Genomic DNA, 12,392 nt, shown 5'->3' on the forward strand with positions numbered 1-12,392 from the left:
AATATTACAGGGATGAGAGTAGGTAAATGCAAGGGACATAAAAAGAATAAAATAGAAACACATGAATATTTTACAGCGTGTTTGTTAGTAGCACTAGAATGTGGAATTTATAGTAAGACAGTACATGTCCCATAATTAGGCTTTTTCAGAGACAAATGCATGCTTTACTAATTCTTAGCACTTTGAATGTGCGTAATATTGCACAGCCATTAACTGCTAACACTAAAGGGCCAGTTGCAAGTGAAAACCAGCATACTTGCTGAAGTCAATTACTTCAGGGCTTCACTGCAGCAAGATCTTTTTCTTCAGGTGTATTTGATGAATGTTAGACTCCCCAAATCGTTAGAGCGGCAATATACATATTTATTACCATCTCTTTAATGAAGTTTCCCAGTGTAAAGGTGTTTTTTTGCATGCAGTTTAGAGAAACATTGTATGCCAAAGAGGCCTTTTGTAAAATACAAAGCACTCCTGCAGGAGGGCTCTCTGGCAGCACAAATTTTGCAGCTAGCCTTTTTTTCATCATGTCAGAAATTCTGAAAAAGTGTATTCAAGGCTTACTGTGGGCAGAAAAAAAAATAATTTAAAAAACCCTTTTCTTTTAATTGCGTGGTTGTGCTACCTTACTGCTAGTTTTTTTCCATTGTTTTTACATTTGTACAGTAGATATTCTGCATGTCCAAGCACAACCTTTGCAAAAGTAGAGTTTAACAATTTGAAACAACCCATAGAAAAGATAATCCACACTTCGGTGATGATTTCATAGTCCTCTGAAACATACAAAGCACTGAGGAAAATCACCAGGATTTGGCATTTTTAGTGAGAATCTAGGAAGCAACTTTCCTCTCCCCATCTATGTTTAAACTGCTATCCACAGAGCACTCTAAATTTTATTTAAGGAAGATCTGGAGTGGCTTCTGCATTCAGAAATTCCTCACAAACTGACATCAAGCAGAAGCAGTAGAGTCTAACTTTGGAAGCTGCTTTTACCTTAAGGATTTAATTAAATAGATGACAGTAGAGATTAGCGACATGTGCTGTGCTAATAATCTCTGGCATTATCCTGCTTCACCTCCGTTCTGCCCCAATGCAGTAGTGTCAGATTTCATCTTCCTTTAGGAACTTGGCTTGTGAATTTTGCTATGTGTAACTTCAATATCATGTGTAGTTGGAGAGAGGGGCAGTATCAAACTTTATTTATTAAGGATCATTTAAAACCATGTTTCCAGGTAAGTGATAGAACCTGGTTCTACTCCTTCCATTACAGACTACATCTCCCAACATCAAACAACATAACCTCTGTGAAAATCCAGTGCTGTTCAAATGATATAGCAGGGATTTTAGGCGCAACTTATTTTCCTCAAAAATCCCAAATAAATCAAGCAAGCAGTAACATTTTCCTTTCCTGCACTTGGTTCCATGGCTATAGCATGACAGCAGCCATGTAGACTACACAAAATTTTTACTTTCTCAGTGAAATTTTCATGGGAATTATTATGGTCAGAAAAATTATCTAAAAGCTCTTGGGATCTTGGGATTGATTTAAGCAAGGTAATATGCCCGTTCCTAATGAAAGACAGAGGTGTGCACGCACACGAGTGCACTGTATTTAGAATGGTAAAGGAATGCAAGTTTACAGATCTACCTCACCAGAAGTATTTAGGGAGCATTTCAGGGAGTTGGACTTGATGATCCTTATGGGTCCCTGCCACCTGGAGATATTCTATGATTCTATGATTCTGAGTTCCGTAGTAAAGGAACACCCTGCATAATATGTGGTCTCACCCATCAGAAGAATGATGAAACATTTCCATTTCAAGCTATAAGGAAAGAGAGAGATAAAAATTATTGTTCTACTCCCTTAATGAAGGGGGTGGGGGGAAAGGATTAGTTCTTGCATTCTTGGGAGGTACCTTGAAATAGCCATTTGAATATACCACAAACACTACTCAAATACTTGCATAAAGACATTTTATTATGAATGCAATGTGTATATAGATTTTTTTTTTCTTTTTTAATCTGAGGTGCTTATATAAACAGACCCATATCAGTTGAATGACAGTTAGTTTGCAGGGCATGACAGCGGTTGAACACCCTTCAGCTCCAAAGCTTTGCTGAAGTTAATCTCTTGAGGTTTAGCAGTACCTTTGGTGAGCTTCAGAAATCGAATACATCCTTTAAAACGGATATTAGTGGTCAGCCCAAACTGGGTCACACCATCTGAAGGAGGGAAAAAAAAGGCAAAAGGAATTACGTAAGTCTGAGTTGATACTTAAGTTTGTTCTTTGAGAGTCCTGCAGGAGAATAGGTGTCCCCAGCAATATATGAATGTTTTATTTGCTGTATATCTTATCTTCTTTATTTAAAAAATGATAAACAAAATGAGTGAATGTGATAAACGCTTATGTTAGTGGTAACAATCCAGTCTTCTTTCCTTTTTCTGTCCTGGCGTGACAGTGGCAGAATCTGAACACATTTAGACTACCACTGTAAACCATATAACTCAGTTATGTGACATAGAGGAAATTAAGGAAAATGGCTAAATGGCAGCTTGCTGCCTACAAATGGTGTATGATGCATACGTGCTCATCCTGCAGATCTCCAGCTTCTCAAGCTACTTATCCACAGAGAAAAAAAAAAAGACCAAAATGGATGCAGTTCTTAGCCCTAACATCATGAGAAAGCCAGTTCCTCAGTATGGACTTCAGGTGTCATTTAAGGAATGGTTTTGAGAGTTTTCAAGCATTCCGATATTTTTTTTCTTGCTGATAGTGAAGCCAGGGATTTGAGTACATCTCTTCCGCTAAAGAAGGAGGGAACTATTCTAGTGTGATCAGATGATAGAAGTGAGGGTTGGTTTGACTGGGAAGCTGGAAATATTTCTCTCAACTGCTTGAAATTTATGGCCCAACTTGTTTCTCAGTGTTCTTCCAAGTGAAAAAGTGGCTACAGGGATGCACTCCGATACAAATCTATGTGACTGATAAAGTAAGGGTTGCAGAAATAACTTTACACCTGTAGAGGACTGACTGGCCATAGCATTATGCTGTTTCACAGAGGATGAGATGGTTGAATCCATCTGTCCCTCCTTGCACAGGGAAGAGTGGTAGTAGGAGATGAGTAGCCAGGAACTTACATCCTTGCTCATGCTCTGCTGGTGAAAAGTTTCTCTGCATAGAAAATTCTCCACCAGCTAATTCTAGCTGGTTTACAACTGTTTTGCACTGTTTATGCAGCCAGGAGAAGCCTCCAGAGGACTGGAAAATACAAATGCTTACTAATTTTACAAAATCCCGTGATACTGTGTTTTAAATTTGTGATGAGGTTGTCTAGGTATTGGGAATGTTAAAACAAATCTTGGATGAGCTAGACTAGACAGCAGGAGAAGTGTGAGGTGTTTAAATGTGCATGTAGGTTTATTAAATCATTTCATAACTTGCCATGTGGCTGAACTCAGGAATATCCCTTCAATGTGATGTAAGTGTAGGCTTGTTTTGTATGGATTGCAGCGTTACTTCCATTTGTTTCTCTTGCTATGTTCCTCTTGATGTACAGTCCAGAATGAGATGGTAACTCCATCTGCAGTGTTTCTTTAGTACTAGCCTCTGTGCTAGAATCCTGTTTTATTATAAAAAGGCTGCCACAAAGCTATTTTCCTTCTGGCACAAAGTTGTTGGTCCTTATTAATAGTAATTATTCACTGTGACTGAAGTACAACTCTCATATCTCAGTATCAAGAACATTTTTGAAAATGTCCCGAAGCTTGGGAGAGAAGGCTTTTTGGATGCACTGCATCACACATTAGACAGAGGGGGGAAAAACAACTTCCAGAAAATCATTTAGGAATTAACTCAAGAGGTGTCTGGCCATTGACCTCAGTATGCACTAGAGCAGACATATACTGCAAACATACTTAGCTCTTTTGTTTGCAAACTAGAGGGATACTTTATTATAAATGCAAGAAAATCGGCGCTTCGCAAACATCTTAACTGTGTTTTCAGAAAGTAAACTGCTATTAGATAAACTTGTTGATTGTCTATGAACAGATGAATACTATCATTCATTATCAGCTTAGTGGAAGATAAAGCTAGCTGCAGAGCTCAGCCCAGTTCTGGATCCTGTTCAGTTACTTCTGCAAGAAGCAAGTTCTCTTGAGGACTTCCAGAATACTGAATAGCAAATTTGTTTGTTTGGTTTTTTTTTTCCTTTAAACACCACCAGACCACGAGCAAAGACATTCATCAGAAAGAGACGGTGTCCCCTCACCTCTCTGTGCAAGCTGTTGCCCACATTCCTCAGGTCCTTGGGTTTTACAGGCTGATTTACACACACAGTGCCCTGGCCCCCCAAGAGCATTAGTTTAAACATTCTTTAGTTAAATTTGCCATTCTTTTGTTAAATTTAAATTTGCCAAATACTGTTACTATTGAAACATAACTGTTATGCTGTTACTAAACAGAAAGTTTTAAGAGGGAGGCTGTGTGTGTGGGCAGCAGAAGGCAGAAAGTCTGCCTGCTCCTCTGTGACGGTGCCTACCTTTGAGACCAGGCAGGGGGATCTATATACATTCTTTAGTTAAATTTGCCATTCTTTTGTTAAATTTAAATTTGCCAAATACTGTTACTATTGAAACATAACTGTTATGCTGTTACTAAACAGAAAGTTTTAAGAGGGAGGCTGTGTGTGTGGGCAGCAGAAGGCAGAAAGTCTGCCTGCTCCTCTGTGACGGTGCCTACCTTTGAGACCAGGCAGGGGGATCTGTGAGAGTCCCTGGGTGCTGCAGAACTTCTTGTTCTGAAATGCAGCTGGATGCAGAAATGAGCATCCATGCCAACTGGTACAAACTTGGACAGTCTTATCCATCATCTTTAGCATACTAGTCCTAATTGCATTTAAGATATTACCAAGGCAGTGTTGCTAGAGCACAAGTAAAGCATCATTTGTGTGTTAAATGCTCACCAGGATATCCTCCGACAAAGACAGGGTCGTTAGTGTCTGCTGAGGTTGAGGCCCTGTTTGGGCTGTTACCATCCACCTGTCTGTCATCCACAGTCAGCTCTAAACGGTGTTTGATCTTGTTTGCAAGAACCTTGTGCCACTGTCCATCACACAAGCTGCCTGGTGCATCGGGCTCATAGATAGCAGAGAATCGGCCTGCACCATTGTCAACGTGAAACATCACCTGAAAAGCGTGACATGGAAGTCAGCTAGTTCTCAAAACAGTTCTACAGTTCTTTTTTGTTTGTTTCTTTGTTTGTTCTGTTTATTTAAAGTCAACATGCTCTGACTGCACACACTAAAGCTTTAATTTAATACCAGACTCTATGGGGATTGCTGTCCCTCCGGGATCTGGGTTATGTCACTGAGATAAACACTACTGGACATATGCAAGATTGTTGTATAGGTTGTCATTTTTCAATTTTTTTGTCTTAGTTTTGGGGTATTTCTCACACACACGCGCACGCACGCACACGCGCGCACACACACACACGTCTTTATAGTGATAGATTACTGACTGGTTTTCCAGACTGTGAAATAAAAGATATACACAAGAAACTAGCATTATTAATGACAAAGCCTTTCCTCAAAACTTTTCATATTCTCACTAATTTAAGTCCTGATGTTGCAGTTTTAGGAAACTCAAGTGTTAGAGAATCTTTTAACATATCTTTGTAAATGTGTAAGAGGCTCTTGATGTATGGGAAGTGGCAAGTGCTGCATAAAGGAGAGCCCTGATATTGACTGAGATGCCTTGAGATTGGTGTAGTAAGCTTGCATTTAAACTACCTGTGCTTTTTAAAACCAGTGCCTATAAAGAGCCAAAAATGCTTTGCTACTCACTTTTCCGTCTACTAATTCGATGCCAAGCCCATCCATTTTCTGGCTGCTGACTCCTAGGAGAACACCGTTCATTCGTGTTGTACGGAATTCGAATTCCACGAGCAGGTCTGTTCCCACTTTGTATGCACCAACTTGGAGAGAAAAGGGGAAGCGTAATAAAATGAAGAAAAGCATTTAATACATTATTCCTAATAATCACACAAAGTGTGTTGCCAGTAATGCAAGGTAACTAACTCGGCATTATCAATGCACTCCATTTCATGTGAAATCATGTAAGTAACTGTTATGGTGGCTGTGCTTAGTGTGAGACCTTGCTAGAAAGTCATATAATCTATCCTTAGGCAAGATAACTAAAAATGATCAGCGAGAGTTTCGAGTATTGGTCTCACTTTGCCTCTAGTCAACAGGAGTTAGGGAGCACTGGAAGTTTTTGAAAGCAGCATCTCCTCTTTCTCTGTTCTTTGCCTATCAGGAGAACTGCTGTTCATTACCGGTTTTGGCAAAGCCTGTTCCATCGAAGTATGTTCCTTTCTGTGCAGTGACAAAGCATTTTCCAATATTGAAGCTGGAAGTTGGATTATCCAGGTCAACAGGTGATTCTGTCATTTTAAAACTTCTGATGCAGCCATCGATGCTATAGGTGACCTGCAGTCAATAGTTCAAACAAAATGTGTAACTGTGCAAAGCAAGCTGAAATGCTCAGAATAAAGGCCTAAAGAATGTCATCAAAAAGTACCTTTTCTCTGCTTTTCTGCTGGATTTATGGAGCCGAATAAAACTTGAATTTTACATGGCTAATCCTTAATATCTGATTGTAATTAGAATCTAATCTCAGTCACACTGAGGATGAATTACATTACTTTTCAGGGATGTGATCTGAGTCACATCTATTTGGCTTAATGGAGGGGACATAAAATAATACACTGCATAATGAAACATAGCAAATTACATCAGCAATGCAGGAATTTAATGGCCTATACTTTACCTTTTTAATTGACTAGGTTATGGGGTTTGCGAGTAGATGAAGATACTGGATATAGTTCTCTGGGCTGCTGGTAATTTTACTAGGGCTTTTTTTTTTTTTCCTTTCCCCTTTAATCACTTTACTATGGGCCTAATGTTGCGTGGTAAGACAGAGCTAATGCAGGTACACAGCTACTAAAATGAACAACGCCCCTACGTAAAGGCTGTTGACTGTACATAGTTCTTCGTATAATAACCGTATATAGGGCTGGTGACCACAGTGACAAGGGCCACTCTATTGACCAGAGAGGCAGATGGAGATGGGGAATGTGCGTGGGTGTATGGAGGTTCCCGTGCACGGTAGCAAACTGCAACTCCAGTTTGGCTTCTGTGCTGGGAGCACATTACTGCAACTCCGAGCAGGTGGTCCGTGCACACTTAAGCTGGCGGTGTAAGTGAGATCCTGCCTGGGGCAGGAGTGAGGGGCTGCCCAGGCTACACCCCACATTGCCCCGGGGCTCAGCTGTGTGATCAGTGCATCCCAGTGGGACCTCTGAGAGCCATTGGCATCTCCCCCCGCCCCGTGAACTACCCCCAGAGCTCTCCCTCCCTTTTCTCTCGAGTTGTGCAGCAGCTGCATTTTGGTTCTCAGCTTTAGGCAAAGGCTTTGATCATTGACTTAGAGTTAGGAAAATTTATCCCTGATATCACTGGGAGAGAGAAAAATGATAAACATGTACTTTAGGAAGAAAAGGAAGACATTCATAAGCAATGTAGTAGGAAGGAGGAAAATAAAAATCAGCATATAAAATACAGTGTAGAAATACGTATAAATACTGAAAGGAGAAAGGCACACCTACAGAGGGAAGTCTTGACTCTGCATACCACCTCCTCTAACAATATCCTGACTAGTAACTTGAAAGAATTTCCAAAGGATTTCTTTCCTTGTAAATCAAAGCTGGATGTACCGTGGAATTATATAGCTTATTACTGCTAAATACACCTGTACAAAGTTTTCATGAGAACTTGAGCAATATCAGTTGAATAAATTCAGTTCTGAGCTGAGCAATGCTTCCTGTCAGCTTCTTCATAAATAGACCTTTTTCTAATTTCTAAGTGAAAGTCACCTCCAGATAAACAAGTTTTGTTACCAAAAAAGAAAAGCGCCACAAAAGAAAACAAATCTTGCCATCTTCACTGTGAGAATAAATCATAGAAATGCAAGATTTGTAGGCAACTTGACAACATTCTCTAACTTTAAAATTTCACTTTTCCTATGGAAAAGCAAATCTGGTTATACTTTAGCATGGTAACAGGCAATATAACATCTTTTGCTGAAAGCAGAGTTTTGAGTGCTTAAAATGTGACATCTGCTGAAGCCAAATAAGTAGGTATCAGTCTTCTGCACTGAATAGGAAGCCAGCCCACCTACAGTTAGGTATTAGATTAGTGTCTAAAAAGGTTGATGTGTGTTTAGCAGAAAGCCCTGACTAAGATAATACCTGCTTTCAACTTACTTTGCCTCAGAGCCTTTACATGAAGACTACAACACAACACTCTATTAATACATCATGCGGTGTATATTACTGAGAATGATTGAAAAGCAAGCACTGGTTTTTACCTTCTGTGAATGACATTTGAAGTCACAGCTTCATTTAAATCCCAAAGCACATAAGACTGTCAGGATCTGACATGACTATTATTGCCAGACTGAGCCATTTATCTGCATGGGTTCCCTCCATTACTTCTGACAAGGAGCAATAGTTAAGGATTTAGTGTTACCTTTCTCCTTAGATTAGTATTTGTAAATTGCAGATGTATTTCAAAGAGCATAATTTGAAAATATTAGGAATTATATTTTGTGGGTAGTTAAGTATTGCTTTTGTTTTTCAGTGCCTCAGATCTGGTTTGGTAAAACCAAATGATTTGCCTCAGTTTGGTCTTTCTGCACAATTTGGTCTTTCTGCACAATTTGGTCTTTCTGCACAAAAATGATTTGTCAGTTTGGTCTTTCTGCACAATTTGGTCTTTCTGCACAATCCAAAATTTGTTAAGAAATATGATTTTACAGGTCAGTTTTCTTTACGGAACATGACTCTCAGATTTAGAGTGGTTACTCTTCTCCTTTATTCCCAATCCATGAGTTATTATAGTGACTTGTTTAAGCAGGATCTAGGAATTCCTTTTCTGCATTTTGTCCACGCGAACTGGTGGACTCTTGCCTGTCTAAATACTAGTATTCGCCATTCCATAATCATCTTACTAGAATGGTATTTATTCATGTGCAGTTTCTTTGAGAGTTTGGTTTGTTTCCTTGCCAGGATCTGTGCTTTTGCCTCCTCTTTACCATTCTGTATAACCACCCAGAATGAGCCTAGACGTAGCTGCCACTGACATTCCAGTTTTTTGTACACATTGTGCTGTACTATATGCCTAATTTGTTGTTTGCGATAATTAAGTTCACTCAAGTTCTGGCTTCTGCTTTGAAAGACCCCTCTGCGCGGAGAAAAAATAATGCAGGGAAGAGGTTTTCTCTGATTCTGATACTGGCATATCTTGGGGGCTGGGAGGGCAGCAGGAAAGTGAGATGACTGACGTGGAGTTGTGTGGTTAGATGCAGTAAATGGCCTGGGTGAAGGAATACAGTGTTCCTAGTTAATCCTACAAGGTTTAGGCCAAAACAACATTCACCTCTGTGGGCTCTCTGTTTGCCAAGATATCTTCTGTGTCAGCATGGAAGCTGGGCATTTAGACTGAAAATGTGATAAATTGAAATGTGCACATTTGATTTGGAAACAGAAAGAGGAAAACAGAGTTTTCATGGCCTTACTTAAAAATACATTCTCTCCTAGTTTAGTAATAGCAACACAAACCCAATTACTACAGTAAGCAGCAGTACTTTGTCCAGGGTAATTTTGGCTTCTACTGCTTCTCTTAGGAGACGCTTTCACTGTTTATCAGCACTTATTGCTAGATGAATTACAGCCAAGAGAAAGGGCAAGTAGTATTCAGGACCTTATACTCTAGCTGTGCAGGGATCCAAGTGGATACAAGTGTATGGCCCTTTCTACTTTTCATAACAGTAACTAACTCTGCTATTTCTAGCTCTTTGCATTAACTGGATTTTGAGTCAGATCTTTCCACTGAAAGAAAGTAGTGTACCTCCAGTAAGGTCCATTTTATCCATATTCTTGAGCAGTCTGAGGGAAAAGCAAAACAAAACAAAACTGGGAAGACATTGGTACCAATCAAGACATACTTAAGGAGTGTAAGATAACTTAAACAAACTTGCTTACCGGACCAATTCTTCTAGTTGTGTAGTTAATGGGCAATCCTCCAACATACAGCATTCCTACAACATCCAATATATCGGCCTTCTTGGGGCTAACAGTCCTGTTTGAAACATCATCTACTATAAGGGTTCCTTCTTGCTTGGTTCGAGTGACTTTTATCTAAAAAGACACACAAATGCAATACAATTACAGATAGTTTTCTGACAACAAAGCGTTTCCAGATTGTAACTAGCCTTACAGTCCGAAACATATAACAATACGGGAGAAAGTAGTAGGAGTGGTTAGTGGAAGTGCCATGGCAGCACTATGGATAATGTTCATGGAACTGAGCTCCTGCGCAAGGTTTTGTGCAAACATATGACTGCCTTTTAATTAGTTCTGGGTCAGGAGGCATCATGACTATTATTTATCAGAATTACTGAGAGGACTTGGGGTTCCTTTAAAAAGCTTCATTGTTACTAACTTAGGCATGCCACGATACTGTTTTTCCTGGAATCACATAGAAATTTTAAGTACTGGGAATAATAAATGCTGAATGTTAATGGCACCGGTTGCAAATTTTTATTACAGCACATGTTTGCAGACAATACTGAGTTTATGATTCCACTAGTGTGGACGTGCCTCGGATCATAGTTCATGCTAGAGTAAATGTAATACCAACTATGTTCTGTTGGTATTATGGCTTCTGTTCAGACAAATGGGCTGTGAATCCCATGGAGGAAGTGCAATTGCTGAAGAGTTGAGGAAATTCTACCCCAACCACCATAGGCCAATTTCTTTCCAAGGGTTTATACTGAAATCTTTACAAATCAGTATAATAATCGTTCTGTATCAAAAGGGATAAAATGTGAAATGCAACATGCATATTAGCAGATTTCTAAACAGCACAGTAGTTAGCTCACCAGAGTAGCAAAGAGAGAGAAACAGCATTTTTCTTTGGCTTTTCTTTAACATGGCTGCTTCTGTTTCAGTGTGGCAGCACATCTGTCATGCAGTGGCAATGACTGAACACAGGCCACAAGGGGTCGCCTGAAGGTGAGGGACTGAGCTTGGTGTTTATAAACAACTAGAAATTTGAGATGGACAATTACACCTTGGGCAGAAGGAGGATTTGGTGAGTGAGACGGGAACTGGGAATAGACACTCTTACAGAGGACCTAAAGAGAGAGCAGCAGCACGATGTGGCACTATAACGAGGCCTGGCAGGAAAGTTTGATTGGTGCCCTAGTTTCTGCAGGCCTGATGGAAACGTTTCAACTTAAACCATTTCAAATGGAGAAAAGGTTCTCACTAAAAGGGTTATTATAAGGAGAAGATCCTGCTTTCTTAAAAAACAAAGACTGTGGTCTTTTCTTAAAGAGGTTGCCTTTTTCCCCCTCCCAAAATGGACTTTCTTGTGCTTTTTGGGAACTATGACTTTGGATTTTTGTCTCCATTCTCTCCTACAAAAATGGGATCTACAACAAGGGTCCCTGTCTTGCAGAGTGCCAAGCTGCATGCCCAAAGAGCACAGTCTTCCATTAAGAAATACATGCTCCAGTTAGTTTTCTTAGAATATAGAGAAAACAGCTAAAAGAGCAAAACACATCTGTTCTGTATCTGTAGAGGGTCTAGCAGAAAGGGGCCCTGGTCTACTGCCAGTGCTCCTAGGCATTATGTAAAACAGATAAATAATGACTACAACTTCATTTTTTCCCCTCATGAAATACCTTGGTTTAGAGCATTTGCTGTAATCAAAAAGTTCATGAATAAAAATCCAGTGAAAATAAAATTCCTGCAGAACAGGGTGGGAATGAAGCAGAGGGGAACTAAGGATGACTGCAAAAACGGTTCTGTAAGAGCAATTCAAGGGTAACAGAAAATGCAATTAGATTTTTTCTCATTTGGTGATAGAGATGTGGATGGTGACTTTCCAAATATCTGTCTGAAATTTAATGTCTCTTATAGTGTATATAACTTGAATACATAGTTACATGTATTCTTTTCTTCTCTGTCTTTATTGGTGCCTTCAAGCATGTTACCTAATGAATATACTACGTGTCTGTTGTCCTTGGCCCAGTAAATACTAAACTTTATGGTTGTGATATTATTCCTTCCCTTACCATCCGAAAGCCACAGGCATTGTATATAAATTATATATAAATATTATTTGATGATAACTTCCTTCTCCAAGTGGTAGAGGAGCCAACGAGGAGCGGTGCTATGCTGGACCTTGTTCTCACCAACAAGGAGGGGCTGGTGGGGAATGTGAAGCTCAAGGGCAGCCTGGGCTGCAGTGACCACGAAATGGTGGAA

General features: G+C 39.7%; 1 protein-coding gene across 1 annotated transcript in view; it reads right to left on the minus strand.

Moving 5' to 3' along the window:
* Window positions 1–1,955: 1,955 nt before the first annotated feature.
* Window positions 1,956–12,392, minus strand: part of LAMA2 (laminin subunit alpha 2) — a 299,682-nt gene continuing 289,245 nt past the window's right edge. Inside the window, exons 62-66 of the mRNA XM_019472632.1 lie at window positions 10,101–10,256; window positions 6,333–6,486; window positions 5,842–5,972; window positions 4,960–5,182; window positions 1,956–2,220 (exon numbers count right to left, since the gene is read on the minus strand). Of these exons, the coding sequence (XP_019328177.1) occupies window positions 2,063–2,220; window positions 4,960–5,182; window positions 5,842–5,972; window positions 6,333–6,486; window positions 10,101–10,256 (822 nt within the window). The 3' untranslated portion in view covers window positions 1,956–2,062. The remainder of the gene's footprint in view (window positions 2,221–4,959; window positions 5,183–5,841; window positions 5,973–6,332; window positions 6,487–10,100; window positions 10,257–12,392) is intronic.

This window comes from Aptenodytes forsteri, unplaced genomic scaffold (assembly GCF_000699145.1).
Source record: "Aptenodytes forsteri isolate BGI_AS27 unplaced genomic scaffold, ASM69914v1 Scaffold82, whole genome shotgun sequence".
Lineage (NCBI taxonomy): Eukaryota > Metazoa > Chordata > Aves > Sphenisciformes > Spheniscidae > Aptenodytes > Aptenodytes forsteri.